Source organism: Pithys albifrons, chromosome 24, assembly GCF_047495875.1.
Source record: "Pithys albifrons albifrons isolate INPA30051 chromosome 24, PitAlb_v1, whole genome shotgun sequence".
In the NCBI taxonomy this organism is placed as follows: Eukaryota; Metazoa; Chordata; class Aves; order Passeriformes; family Thamnophilidae; genus Pithys; species Pithys albifrons.
Window position 1 is genome coordinate 2,154,621 of NC_092481.1, and position 14,941 is coordinate 2,169,561.

Here is a 14,941-nt window from a genome sequence, read left to right on the forward strand (position 1 = left end):
GGCACTCCCGGCTCCTTTCCGGGCACGTCCCGGCTCCTTCCCGGGCACTCTCGGCTCCCTCCTGGGCACGTCCCGGCTCCCTCCTGGGCACGTCCCGGCTCCTTCCCGGGCACGTCCTGGCTCCTTCCCGGGCACTCCCGGCTCCCTCCCGGGCCCTCCGGCTCCTTCCCGGGCACGTCCCGGCTCCTTCCCGGGCACTCCCGGCTCCCTCCCGGCTCCTTCCTGGGCACGTCCCGGCTCCTTCCCGGGCACGTCCCGGCTCCTTCCCGGGCACTCCCGGCTCTTTCTCGGGCACGTCCCGGCTCCTTCCCGGGCACGTCCCGCTCTTTCCCTGAGCCAGCACTTCCCATCCTGCTTTCCCCGCGCGTTTCTCCTGCCTGGCGAGAGGCAGGGAAAATATCCCATCAAAGCATGTAACCCTCCCCACCCCAACCCCCCTGAGCGCAAAGCCCGAGGCAGGAGTGGCACAAAAGCTCGCCCGCCGCTGCCCCTTTAACATGGAGGAGCCGGGGCAGAACTACCGCTCCCGGCGGGCAGTGCCAGCCTGGATGCCCGGGCTCGGCGCCCAGCGCCGCACGCCGGGGGCTGTAGTTCCCCCACGGTCCCGGCTTCGTGGGCAGGGGGAGACAAAAATCACCCCGAAATTGTGTTTGGCTGCCGCTTGTGAAGTGGAGGGCGAGGCGGTGCCGCTCAGAGACGGCGCTCGGTGGCCACGGGGCGATTTGGGGGCAGCGGGCGATGCTGCTGGGGCAGAGCCCAGGGGGCTCCTCGCAACGGGGGCCTCGGGGTGCCCAGGGTGGGGGTGCCCAGGCTGGAGGGGTTCAGGGTGGCGAGGGTGGGGGTGCTCAGAGTGCCCAGGCTGGGGGTGCCCAGGCTGGGGGGGATTCATGTTGACCACCCTGGGGGGGTGCTTGTGTTTGAGAGGGCTCGGGGTACCCAGGAGGCTCAGAGTGCCCAGGCTGGGGGAACTCTGACTGGGACTCAGGGAGAGCAGACTGGGGGGCTCAAGGAGCAAAAGCTTGAGGGGGGTCAGAGTGCCCAGCCTGGGGGGTTTGGGCTTCAGGAGCTCAGGTGAGCAGATTGGGGGGCTCAAGGTGCATATACTGGGGCGTGGGGGCTCAAACTGGGGGGCTCAGGGTGATCAAACTGAGGGGCTCAATATCCAAGTTGCGGAGGCTCGAACTGGGGGGCTCAGGATGCACATGCTGGGTGGGCTCAGGGTGCCCAGACTGGGGCACTCAGGGTGCTCAGGCTGGATGGGCTCAGGGTGCCCAGACTGGGGCACTCAGGGTGCTGGCATGGGGGGCTCAGCTCTGTTCCCTCCCACCCAGTGACAGCGCTGCTGGGGGAATGTGGGGCTGTGCCCGCAGCCTGCAGGGGCCATGCTGGGACTGCACGGGGGGCTGTGGGGCGGGGCGGGGCGGGGGGGGGGGCAAGCCTGGGGCCGGTCCATTCCGTTCCTGTCCATCCCATCCCATCCCATTCCAGTCCATCCTGTTCCTGTCCATCTCACCCCATCCCATCCCATCCAATCCCGTCCCATCCCATCCCATCCCGTCCCGTCCCATCCCATCCCATCCCATCCCATCCCATCCCATCCCATCCCATCCCATCCCGTCCCATCCCATCCCGTCCCGTCCCATCCCATCCCGTCCCGTCCCATCCCATCCCATCCCATCCCATCCCATCCCATCCCATCCCGTCTCGTCCCGTCCCGTCCCGTCCCGTCCCATCCCGTCCCATCCCGTCCCATGCCATCCCATCCTGCTCCATCCCATCCCATCCCATCCCATCCCATCCCATCCCATCCCATGCCATCCCATCCCATCCCATCCCATCCCGTCCCATCCCGTCCCATCCCATCCCATCCTGCTCCATCCTGCTCCATCCTGCTCCATCCCATCCCATCCCATCCCATCCCATCCCATCCCATCCCATCCCATCCCTTCCACCCCACCCCACCGCATCCCATCCCATCCCATGCCATCCCATCCCATCCCATCCCATCCTGCTCTATCCCATCCCATCCCATCTTGCTCCATCCCGTCCCATCCCATCCCATCCCATCCCATCCCATCCCATCCCCATTCACCCCACCCCATCCCATCCCGTCCCACCCCATCCCATCCCGTCCCACCCCATCCCATCCCATCCCATCCCATCCCATCCCATCCCATCCCAGTCCATTCTGGTCTATCCCCTCCCCTCCCATTCCCGTCCCTCCCCTCCCGTCCCGCCCCTCCCGTCCCGTCGCTCCGTGCCCGGCCCGGCCTCGCCTTCCCGTGGTGCAGCGCGGGCTCGGCCCCGCCGCGCCGCCATGTTGTCGGAGTGATCGCGGCCGGGGCAGAGCAGCGGCAGGGCCGGGGGGGGGCCGCCATCCGTCTGCATCCGAGCGCTGCGCCCGTGAGTACCGCGCGGGGCCGGGCCGGGCCGCGCCAACGGGACCCCCCGGGGCCGCCCGCGGCCGCTTCTTGGCGGGGGGCGCGGCGGGAGCGGCCCCAGCCCGGCCCCGAGGCGAGCGGCGGCGGGGGCGCTCCCGCCCGGCTGCGCGCTGGGGCCGCGGCCTGGGCCCATTGTTAGCGCCGCGGGGACCCCCGGGCGTCCGCAGGGACCCCCGAACCGCCGGAGGGACCCCCGAACGGCCGGACGGACCCCCCGAGCCCCAGAGGGGTCTCTGAACCCCCGGAGGGACCCCTGAACCGCCGGAGGGATCCCCCGAGCCCCGGAGGGGTCTCTGAATCCCCGGCGGAGTCCCTGAACCCCCGGCGGGACCCCCGAGCTCCGGAGGGACCCGTGAACCGCCGGAGGGACCCCCAAAACCCCTGGCGGGACCCCCCGGCCATGCGGGCGGTGGGTGTTGCTGGGGGGGCAGCGGGGCCATCGCGGGGGCTCCCCCGGCCCCGCCGCGCTCCTCCTGCCCATGGGGGGGCTCTCCCCTCCCCTCCATCCCGGGGCTCTCCCCCTCAGTTCCATCCCGGGGGTCTCCTCCTCTCCTCCATCCCGGGGCTCTCCCCCTCAGTTCCATCCCGGGGGTCTCCTCCTCTCCTCCATCCCGGGGCTCTCCCCCTCAGTTCCATCCCGGGGGTCTCCTCCTCTCCTCCATCCCGGGGCTCTCCCCTTCCCCTCCATCCCGGGGGTTTCCTCCTCCCCTCCATCCCGGGGGTCTCCCCTTCTCTCCCATCCTGGGGCTCTTCCCCTCCCCTCCATCCCGGGGCTCTCCCCTTCTCTCCCATCCCGGGGCTCTCCCCTTCTCTCCCATCCCGGGGGTCTCCTCCTTCCCTCCATCCCGGGGCTCTCCCCTTCCCTTCCATCTCGGGGGTCTCCCCTCCATCCTGGGGGTCTCCCCTTCTCTCCCATCCCGGGGCTCTCCCCTTCTCTCCCATCCCGGGGGTCTCCTCCTCCCCTCCATCCCGGGGCTCTCCCCTTCTCTCCCATCCCGGGGCTCTCCCCTTCTCTCCCATCCCGGGGGTCTCCCCTTCCCCTCCATCCCGGGGCTCTCCCCGCCGCCCCGGCGGTCTCCCCTTGCCGCTCCATTGCCCCGGGGGGCTCAGGGGGTGCTCGGGTGGCACCCGCCGGTTTGGGGGTTCCTTGGGAGAGGAGGGGGGTGGGCTCTGGAGAGGGCGGACAATCCTTTGGGATGTGCCGGGTGATCCATGGGGGTTGTGTTTGTGTGTGTGTGTTTTTGTTCCTCCCCCCTCCCCTTCCCCTTGTTTTTATCTCGCGCTCGGCCCTCGTGAATGGCAAACTTGGAATTTAAGAGTCTCCCCGATCTGAGAAACGCTCAGATTTATTTATTTATTTATTTTCGTTTGTTTTGTTTGTTGTTTCGCTTGGTCGCTGTTTAACAACTTTGTTCGGAGCAGAGATTTTTATTAGGGCAGATCATGAGTGAGGAATTTCCTTTTTTAAGAGGGGGTTCCGCGGATCCTGCGGTGCTTTAACGCTGATTTAAGGAATCTGCTGGGAATCTGCTGGGAATCTCCCCGGGTTTTCAGGAAAACACAAGGAGAACATTAAAAGTTCTGCTAGGCCAGGCCACACATTTCTCACACAATGGCTCTGCTTTCATTTCCAGTGGAACTTTCCAAAAAGAAAATAAAAACAACCCACCCAACCCAAACTCCCCTCCTTTAGGATTGAATTTTCGAACCGTGCATTTTGCACCGTCTTAATTTCTCAATAATCTCTGATTTTCGAGAGGAATGCGGAATAATGAGAGCTGGGCTCTTTGTGGATTAAAGCTCCTTTATTTAGTGTTGCTAAAACTTGCTCGGAGGTTTCCCTGAAGTTTTTGTTGCTCCTGGAACGTGCCATAATTTGGAATGTTTCGCCTGGAATGATAACACGGAGCAGTTTATTTACACCCCGTGTTTCTCCATGAGGAAGGGGAAAATCTCCAGCTCCGAGCTCGGTGGAGCAGCGTGGAAAGCCTTTGTTTGTAAACCCCCCGTTCCGCTCCACCTGGGGGAAGTTCATCCCCTATTTTGGGAACACTTTGGGAATTCCGGGGGTTCTGGATCCCCCTCGGCAGCTGCGGGTGAATTCCCGGTGGGTGATTCCAACCTTTCTGAGGCTCTCAGGGATGGGATTGAGCCATCCCGCTGCCTCCAGCACGACATTCCCATAAAAACACGGCTTGGAACTAAACTTGAACTACCCACAATGCTCCGTTCCCCTTTGCTCCCTTTCAAAATGTCGCCTTTGCCAAGTTTTTTCCGCTCGTGTTTGGAGCAGCCGAAAGAGGAAGAAGCGTTTGGGAACAGCAGGGGCTGGTGTGGATCCTCTCAATCCACTCCCTGAGGTTTCCAGAACCTCAAACCCCCCGCCCCCCCCCCCCCGCCCCCCCCCCCCTGAATTTTTATTATTAACGATCCGGGTGCCAATTAACCCAGAAATGAATTAGTGGATGGAGGGACCTGCAGCCCTGCCAGGGAGCAAAGGCTGTGGTTGGGCAGACTTGCAACTTTGTACCTTGTGGTTTCCCATTGGAAATGGGCCTGTCACAGTGTACAGATATTGGAAATTTTTTGTGTGGATTCATAGTATCTTCCTATATTTGTTTTTGTTTTTTTTTTTTTTAAGGCTGCCCTGAGAGAACTTGTAACCTCCTTTCAAGGGGCTGCACAGATTTCATTGTCTGCAATTAATGCACCCCCCAGTTTGGTGATACACCATTTTCTTTAGCAGTAATTACTTGATTTTTTTTTTTTGTTCTTATTGCATAGAGGAGTTTTGGTGCTTCATTTGATGTTACTGAAGGGTTCATTTGATGTTACTGCTTACCAAAGGGAGACTAAAATGCCATTAGATTATACTCCTAAAATCAGTGAAGATTTAGTAATATTGTGTTTTCACAGTGGTTTTTTTTCAAATATTTGGGGAAGGTGGTGATTTCCAGACTCTTCAGAAGCCAGAAGAGTTAGTCCTGGTGAATGTTTTTGGTGTTTAAGTTGTGAGTGTATAAAAACCCCTGCAGAGTGGCCTTGGTGGGGGCTGTTTGTGTGTCTGTGGCAACAAATCACCTTGTGGGTGCAATTAGAAAAAAATCCCATCTCTGCAGTTTTTAGTGTCATTTTATTGTGAATATTAACCCTGCTCTCAATTAGTGGGACAAACCTGACAAAGTTTGATCAGAGACAGGGCTGGGAGTTTTGGGGTTTTGTGTCAGCTCTCTCTCTCTCTCTCCACTGGTAGAAAACTGTTCTGGGAAGTTCCTTGTGGTAGTTGCTGTTGTTCAGAACTGCTGTGATGAGCAGGGAGGGGACAGAGCTGCCTTTGAGGCCCTTGGAGCTGCTTTCAGGAGCCACCAAAGGACAACAGTGAAGGATCTGGGGCTGGAGTGCAGCTCCTGAGCCCTAAACACCCCCCACCCCCCCGATTTCATCCTTAGGACTTGCATTTATGTACCTGAATTCACGAACTTACTGTTAAAGACTAACTCGGACTATCCCATGTCTTTAAAAACAAATTTGCTTTGTGTGTGAGCATTTTATAACGGAGAAAACGCTTTGCTGTTCACACTTGTAGTGTCTTGATTGCTCTGATAGTGTTGTCTTAAAACAACAAACAAAATTCCGTGGGTTTGTGCTGTGGATGTTACCAAAATATTTGGGAATAGGAAATCAGCGAGTTGCTCTCAGCCTGGTCCACCAGTTGCCCTGGATCATCTCAGGTGTATGCAAAGCATTTGGGGTATTTTATATATTTATTTGGGTATTTTGCTGGGGCATTCAGGGCCCTGAGAATGTGTCGGAGGGTTTATATGAGTCATCCAGCCCTCCCCTGGTGCTGTCGGCGGCAGGACTGGCACTGCTGGTTGTGCCGGCTCTGGAAGGTTCTCCCGAGATCCTGGGCACCAGAGGTTACCTGCCCTTTCTCCAGGGAATCTCATCCAACATGCCAGTGTGTTTTATGTCTCCTGACCACAGTTAGCAGGAAGGGTGCACGTGGTTTTTTGGGACTTCATTACAAGCAGAATTCCAGGATTTTAAGTTTGCATTGGAAAAATAAAACCACCAAACTGTTGCTCTGCTGCTTTGCATGACTGAGGGAACCCTCAGCATACAGTGGGGCTGTGTGTTTGTATTGACTGAGGATCTGCCTCTGTCAGGTGTAAACAGGCAATTTTTGTGTCATTGTCTTCGACTGTTTTTTTGGGGGGCCTTTTTTTCCTGCAGTTTTTTGTGGCAGCCCTGCAGTTGGTGTTTGTCCACCACAGAAATTCCCAGTCTGGTGTCAGCCCAATGGGCACCTCACACGAGTCCTGTGTGTCCTGAGGACCCTGTGCAGCACAGAATGTGGGATTTGTGACTAACAGGCATTTCTAGGTGCTATTTTAGCTGCTGAGTTAATGGAGCAAATGAGTGTTAAAAGGAGTCAGAGAAGAGGAGACTGAGGGGAGACATCAGTGCAGTTCCAACTTCCTCAGGAGGGGCAGAGGAGGGGCAGGCACTGAGCTCTGCCCTGTGGGGACCAGGGACAGCACCCAGGGAATGGCTGGAGCTGTGCCAGGGCAGGGACAGTACCCAGGGAATGGCTGGAGCTGTGCCAGGGCAGGGGCAGCACCCAGGGCATGGCTGGAGCTGTGCCAGGGCAGGGGCAGCACCCAGGGCATGGCTGGAGCTGTGCCAGGGCAGGGGCAGCACCCAGGGAATGGCTGGAGCTGTGCCAGGGCAGGCTCAGGTTGGATCTCAGGGAAAGGTTCTTCCCCCAGAGGGTGGTGGGCACTGACCAGGCTCCCCAGGGCAGTGGGCACGGCCCCAAGGCTGCCAGAGCTGCAGGAGGGTTTGGATGATGCTCTGGGGCACAGGGGGTGACTCTTGGGGCTGTTCCTGTGCAGGGCTGAGGGTTGGACTGGATGGTCCTTGGGGGGTCCCTTCTGGCTCAGGATATTCTGGGATTTGCCACTGTGATGTTCCCCTGCCAGTCACAAGATGGGTGTGTTATTCAGCATGTAAGGACTCTAAGGATTTATTCAGCCTTTAAGGAGCTGTAAGGATTTCATGTTTTCTTTTCCATCTCTCTCTCCCCCCGTCTCTCCCTCTCCAGGTGTTGGTGGAATGAGCGTAGCGTGCGTTTTGAAGAGAAAAGCAGTTCTGTGGCAGGACTCGTTCAGCCCCCACCTGAAGCAGCACACCCAAGACACAGCCAACCCCAACATGCCTGTTGTACTGACATCTGGCACAGGCTCCCAGGCTCAGCCCCAGCCCGCTGCCAACCAGGCCCTGGCAGCAGGGACGCACTCCAGCCCGGTGCCGGGCTCCATCGGGGTGGCCGGGCGCTCCCAGGACGACGCCATGGTGGATTATTTCTTCCAGAGGCAGCACGGGGAGCAGCTGGGCGGGGGCGGCAGCGGCGGCGGCGGCTACACCAACAGCAAGCACCGCTGGCCCACCGGGGACAACATCCACGCCGAGCACCAGGTACAGCACCCCTGGGCGTGCCCACCCCGGCCATGCCCACCCCGGCCATGCCCACCCCGGCCAGTACCCACCTCAGCCTGTGCCCGCTTTGTGCCCACCTCGGCCTGTGCCCACCTCAGCCTGTGCCCGCTTTGTGCCCACCCCGGCCAGTGCCCACCTCAGCCTGTGCCCGCTTTGTGCCCACCTCGGCCCGTGCCCACCTCAGCCCGTGCCCACCTCAGCCTGTGCCCGCTTTGTGCCCACCTCGGCCCATGCCCACCTCGTGCCCACCTCGGCCCGTGCCCACCTCGTGCCCACCTCGGCCCGTGCCCACCTCGTGCCCACCTCGGCCCATGCCCACCTCGTGCCCACCTCGGCTCGTGCCCACCTCGGCCCGTGCCCACCTCGTGCCCACCTCGGCCCATGCCCACCTCGTGCCCACCTTGGCCGGTGCCCACCTCGTGCCCACCTTGGCCCGTGCCCGCCTCGTGCCCACCTCAGCCGTGCCCACCTCACCCATGCCCACCTCATGCCCACCTCGGCCCGTGCCCACTTTGTGCCCACCTCGGCCCGTGCTCACCTCACCCGTGCCCACCTCACCCATGCCCACCTCGGCCTGTGCCCACGTCGGCCCGTGCCCACCTCACCCATGCCCACCTTGGCCCGTGCCCACCTTGGCTATGCCCACCTCAGCCATGCCCACCTCACGCCCACCTCGGCCATGCCCACCTCGGCCATGCCCACCTCGGCCATGCCCACCTCAGCCGTGCCCACCTCAGCCGTGCCCACCTCACCCATGCACACCTCACACCCACCTCGGCCCGTGCCCACCTCGGCCCGTGCCCACCTCGGCCATGCCCACCTCACCCATGCCCATCTCACGCCCTCCTTGGCTGTGCCCACCTCGGCCATGTCCACCTCGGCCCGTCCCCACCCTGGCCCGTGCCCACCTCACCCATGCCCTCCCCATCCTGTGCCCAGGGACAGAGGCTTTCAGTGGTGCCTCTGGCAGGTTGTGGTTGGAATGGTTGGACTGGCCGCAGTGGTGGGTTTGTTTTCCCCTCCCAGGGTGGCGGTGCCTCCTCGGTGGTTCTGAACTGGAACTGGTGGAATCCCAATCCACCCTCTGTGACAGTCAAATGTGTGTTTACAAAACTCATCATTCCCTTTATTGATTTTTTTTTCTTTCTGATGTGTGAACCGGCAGAGCTGTGGCTGCTGCTGCTGCTGCTTTTCAAATCTGTTGCTGTAGTTAAATAATTCTTATGTAATGGTATTACAAAACTGCCAATGCCTGTAGGTTGGGCTTTCACCATTCCCAATATTGGAAAACACAGCGGTGGGAGTTGCTGGTGGGGTGTTTTCCTGGGTTTCTTTGCTCAGGGTTTGGGATTTTCTGGTTCTAACTGGGAGGGGAAGGTGCTGATGGTGTGCTCAGCTGGGCTGGGAAGGGAGCAGCAGCCTGGAGAGTGTCACAAACCAGGCCTTTAGAAACACACTGAATTCCTGGAGCCACTTAAGGTGTGTGAAAGGGTAGTGGGCCGAGCTGTGTCAGGAGTTGTGTTTACTAGAAGGCCTTTCAGTGCATTGTGAGTTGTGTGGAGTTAAATGAGTGTGTGACTCACTCCACTCTGTCTGTGACCTGCAGCTCACTCATCAAAGGCAGGGATGTGCTTCCTCTCCGAGGCAGCAGAACCCGAGTGTAAGCACATTTTAAAGAAGAATGATCCCCACAAATATTGCCAGAGCAGCAGACACAAAGCTTTGGCAACCTTTAGGAACATCTCCTGCCTCTGGTTTTTCAAATCAAAGCAGCCAAGCCCTCGCTCCTCTGCTGTGCCTCCCCAGGGGATGTGTTGCCAACCAGACCATTTAAAAGCAAACATTGCAGGGAATTTTGCAACCTCACTCAAGTCAGTGTGTGCATCAACAAAGAAATAAACCCAAGTGCCCTGTTAATTTGTTCTGGTAGAAAAAATATCACATAAAATACTACAATATGAATGAAGCAACTAGAAAAATATTGTTATTCCTTTCTGTGGGAGTACAATATTTAGGTATTACTTCAAAGGAGACAACTCCATTGAAACAGATGTAATTTTTCTGTTTACTGTCCAGATTTTCAGTCAGTAAATGTAAAACTTGTTTCAAGAGACATCAGTGCAAGAGATCTTAATGTGCTTTGAGTTGTGTAAGAAACAATAAGCAGCAATTTCTTCCTGCAAGGCTGCACCTTGTAGGATTTTCAAAACAAAGCTCCCAAGCTGTGGTGCAGTCTGGGGTGGGGATGTCTGGGCAGGGACTGCTCTTGTTGGGGCCTCCTGGGGAAAGGTGACTTCATGTATTGCAATGATGTCATGGATTCTCAATCCTCTTTTCCTCCAGCTCACACTTTCATCTTCCTTTCACTGAAAATCCCTAAAAGCCAAGACAACAAAACTCACTGGAGATAAAGGGGGTGGGGACAGGGCACTCTGAGCTTGCAGCATTAAAAACTTTGCTGGTATTTGAACTTAATTTAATAATGAAAAGACAAACTTTGACTCAACAAGAGAGCCCGGCCTGTTACAGAGACTTGCCAGGAGCTCTGTTGTCAGTTTTCCTCAGTAACTTCCTGAATGAAATGATAGTTATAAATACACCACTTAATGAAAGGAAACTCATTAGCTTATACTAGTTTAAATGAACTTTTCCAATGCAATGCACGTCCTTTTTGGAGGCAGGACAGTTGTGAGGAGGTTGTGTGGACATAAAACACCTGCAGGGTGAAGCTCCCAAGGCCCTGAGTGGTGTTTTCTCTGTTCCCCTGGTGTGGTCTGTGCTCTGAGCTCAGGAAATACCCACCATAACAGAGTTAACTTGGGGACTGTTCTGCTCTCTCTGGAAAGAATTTTTTTCTGATCTCTGTTCTGCTTCCTGGTGGCTTCTCCCTTGGCTGTGCTGGACTTATCTCACGCTCCTGATGGTTTGCATTCAGTGCTCATCTCTGAACCAATCTGTGTGTTTAATTTCTCCAAACTCAGCTCTGGGGTGTGGCACCAACCCCGTGCTTGTCTGTCTTAATGTGATACCCTGTGCTCCAGTGATTGCTGGGCAGTTTTATCTGGCTCTGTTCCTCCATCCCTGCCTGGGTGCCTCTGTTTGCCTTGGGGTTTTACTCAAAATATGTGTAATCCTAAATACTGCCATTCTTTTTTGACTTTTTGGCCACCTCTCCATCTGTTTCTTAAATTATAAATTCCTTGGAGCAAGGACTAATCTTCTGCATGCAAAATGATTTAATTCAGTGTGGGCTTAGCTGGGGTTGGATTGAATTTGTGCTGCAGGAACAGAAGTGGAAGGAAGTGCTGGGACATGCAGGGAGGGAGGGAATCCTTATGGTGGCTGCACTTTATTCTGGATACACTTCTATTACTGTGCTTTTGATTTTAGCCTCTCAGAGATCATGCAGCCTGGAAGACTGGTTAGGAAACTCAGTAGCTAAAAGATAATGGGAAGTCAGAAAAAATAATTAGAGTCTAATACAGGTTAATGGCTGCCTAGAGCTTGGGAGGTCGTAATTAAAGGTAGAGGAATTGTAATTGTTGAATCCCAGTTTGTTCTTTGTTGCAGGGAGCTCTGTCTGTTGGTGGTAATGCTGCAGTGAGTTTGCCCAAATGATGGCATTTCATGGTGTTGTTAAACAGCCAGGAGTGCTGTGGGTCAGCCTTAGCCATGGCATTCCTGGGTTTTGTGTTTTTTTTGTGCTGTTCCTTCTGGTCACTTCTCATCCTGTGACTCTGAGCTGGGAGTGGCTTTAGCAGGGAGGACTTAAGGCAAAGTTTCTGTCCTCCCAAGGAACTGCTGGTGACCTCTTGGTGTGAGCAGCAGGAAAACACTGGTTCTGTTTGTGTTTTACCCAGAAACTGTCCTTTCCTAGTGAATCATAGAATCATCATAGAATGATAGAATGGATTGGGTTGGAAATGCCCTCTGAGATCATCAAGTCCAACCCTTGGTCCAACTCCAGTCCCTTTACCAGATCATGGCACTCAGTGCCACGGCCAAGCTCAGCTGAAAAACCTCCAGGGATGGGGAATCCACCCCGTCTCTGGGCAGCCCATTCCAATCCCTGAGCACTCTCTCTGCAAAGATTTTCTGCTCTCCAACTTCAATTTCCCCTGGCAGAGCTTGAGCCCATCGTGCCCCCTTGTCCTATTGCTGAGTGCCTGGGAGAAGAGACCAACCCCCAGCTGGCCAGAACTTCCCTTCAGGCAGTTCCAGACAGTGCTGAGGTCACCTCTGAGCCTCCTCTTCTCCAGGCTGAACACCCCCAGCTCCCTCTGCCTCTCCCCACAGCACTTGTGCTCCAGTCCCTTCTCCAGCCTCGTTGCTCTTCTCAGTTGGGTTGGAAGAGACTACTGAGATCACCAAGTCCAACCCTTGATCCAACCCCACTGTGATCACCAGCCCAGGGCACAGAGTGCCCTGGGCTGGTGATCACAGTGGGGTTGGATCAAGACATGGTGGATTCTGTGTCCCTGGAGGTGTTTCAGAGGACACTCAGTGCCACATCCAGTCCCTTCTCCAGCCTCGTTGCTCTTCTGTGGCCCCGCTCCAGCCCCTCAATCTCTTGCCTCAACTGAGGGGCCCAGAACTGAACACAACACTCAAGGTGTGGCCTCCCCAAGGCAGAGTCCAGGGGAAGGGTCACTGCCCTGGGCCTGCTGGCCACGCTAGTTTGGATCCAGGCCAGGATCCCATTGGCCTCCTTGGCCACCTGGGCACACTGGTGGCTCCTGTTGAGCTTCCTGTCCCTCAGTCCCCCCAGGTCCCTCTGCCTGGCTGCTCTCCAGCCACTCTGTGCCCAGCCTGGAGCGCTGCAGGGGTTGGGGTGGCATTTGCTCCTTTTCCTGAAGTGTGTGTGGGGCTGAGTGTTTATATAAAATGAAGCAGTTAAAGATGCTCCTGTTGTTTCACATATTAAGGTATCAAAGGTTCACCCTCCACATGAGTAGCAAATATTATCAACCCCTCTTTGTCCCTGCAGACATTGCAGTAGTGGTGGAATCAGTTTTTCCTTCTAGCCTGGACTCTCAAGAGTTCCTAAGCAAAATCCCAGCTGTCTGCAACTCCAAATCCTCAATCACTTTACATGGAAAACACTTCCATCAGCCAGATCCTGACTAAAATGTAGCCTTTTTATGCACAAAAAGATTGAGTGTCAGGGTCCAACAGTAATTTTAATATTAAAATGAAGGGATTTAGGCACTGACAGTGCCTGATTGCTGTTGGGTGGCTGCCCTGGCTGCACTGGGGTGTTTTTATGCTCTTTATCCAGGAAAAAACATGGATAGGGATCAGACCATCCCATAGGTAAAGGCACAGGATGGCTCCAGATGAGTAATGGCCTGGGTTGGGTTTGGTTATGAAAGGTTGCACAGATCTCACAAACCCAAACAGCTCCTGGAGGGGATGAAAGGACAGTTGGGATATTCAGCTGGGGCAGGTTATCAACCCTGGGCAGGTTTTTAGGGACATGGGCTGGGATTTCTTGGCTGGGGTCTCGTGTGTGCTCCTGAACTGGAGCTCAGGCAGAGTTCCTGTGGTGCTGGTCCCTCTGGAATTACAGGGAATGGATACCCTTGGCCTGTCTGAGTTGCAGTTGGGGCAGTGTGGGAGCTGCTGAGCAGAAGCAAATGATTTTAGGCATTTGCTTTCTCTGAGAGCATGTTTAATTAATAACTGGAGACAATGGAACTCTGCAGGGATGGTCTTGTTGAATGTGGGGAATTTTTCACATGGAGTTGGTGAAGAATAGTGAGAGCAGCAGGGCTGGCACTGGGGTTTGTGCTCAGCTCTGCCTTTTGGCAATGTGACCATCTGAGTTCTGAACAGGGAACTTGAACTCCAGTGGAGGCAGGAGGTGATTCTGCTGCAGCTCCTCTGTCAGGGCATGGCTACTCCAAATGCTGCTGCTCTGAGAGGGGCTGGGTGTGAGGATGGCTGACAGTGCTGGGTGTCTCTTGGCAGGCACCATGACCAGAGTTTGCCTTAAAGTTGTGGCAAGGTCCTCTGAAAAGATCCTGGAAGTGAAGGAAGCAGAAACCCTGAATGGTGTTTCTTCCTCCAAAGGGAAATCCTGTCAAAGTGTCAGTGAACTCTCCAGCACAAACGTGTCACCCCATCCCTGGGAGTGTCCAAGGCCAGGTTGGACAGGGCTTGGAGCACCCTGGGCTGGTGGGAGGTGTCCCTGCCCATGGCAGGGGGTGAGATCCTTAAGTTTTCTTCCATCTCAAACCATTCTGGAATCCTGTGATTCCATGGAGTTGGAGGATGTTCTTAGGCTGAGTTTAGAACCAGAGACCTCAGAGCCCCTTCCAGTGCCTAAAGGGGCTCCAGGAGAGCTGGGGAGGGACAAGGGCTGGAGGGACAGGACAAGGGGAATGGCTTCCCAGTGCCAGAGGGCAGGGACAGGTGGGATATTGGGAAGGAATTGTTGGCTGTGAGGGTGAGCAGGCCCTGGCACAGGTTGGGCAGAGAAGCTGTGGCTGCCCCATCCCTGGGAGTGTCCCAGGCCAGGTTGGACAGGGCTTGGAGCAGCCTGGGCTGGTGGGAGGTGTCCCTGCCCATGGCAGGGGTGGGATAAGATGGACTTAAAGGCCCCTTCAAACCCAAACCATTCCATGATTTCTGACCTCCTGTGGAAAGAGCCTTTGGGGGCTGCCGTGCTCCAAATAATTGGGTTTGTTGTCTGTGCTGGAGATGAAGGCACAGAGTGAGTGCCTTGTCATGAACACCACGTGACAGCAGATGTGGCTCAGGTCTTGGAGATGGTTCCTCATGAAATGTTCCATTAAATCTGTTGAATTTTCGTGGGAACCTCCATGTGTATCCTGGTGAACTGGTCAGGGCTCTCCTTCTGCTGACACTGAAACTAATCCTAACTTGATGCCCAGGTCATTTAGAACATCATTCCTTGCTGAAATGAAATGTCTGGTTTGGCTGATTTGTTTCACAGAGATTTCTCACTAGTAAAGGGGTGTCTTGGGAAGGGAATT

General features: G+C 56.1%; 1 protein-coding gene across 7 annotated transcripts in view; it reads left to right on the plus strand.

Moving 5' to 3' along the window:
* Positions 1-2,295: 2,295 nt before the first annotated feature.
* PUM1 (pumilio RNA binding family member 1) overlaps positions 2,296-14,941 on the plus strand; it is a 115,157-nt gene continuing 102,511 nt past the window's right edge. For all 7 annotated transcript variants that reach the window (XM_071577009.1, XM_071577011.1, XM_071577012.1 and 4 more), the window contains exons 1-2: positions 2,296-2,403; positions 7,549-7,922. In XM_071577009.1, the coding sequence (XP_071433110.1) occupies positions 7,560-7,922 (363 nt within the window). In that variant the 5' untranslated portion in view covers positions 2,296-2,403; positions 7,549-7,559. The remainder of the gene's footprint in view (positions 2,404-7,548; positions 7,923-14,941) is intronic.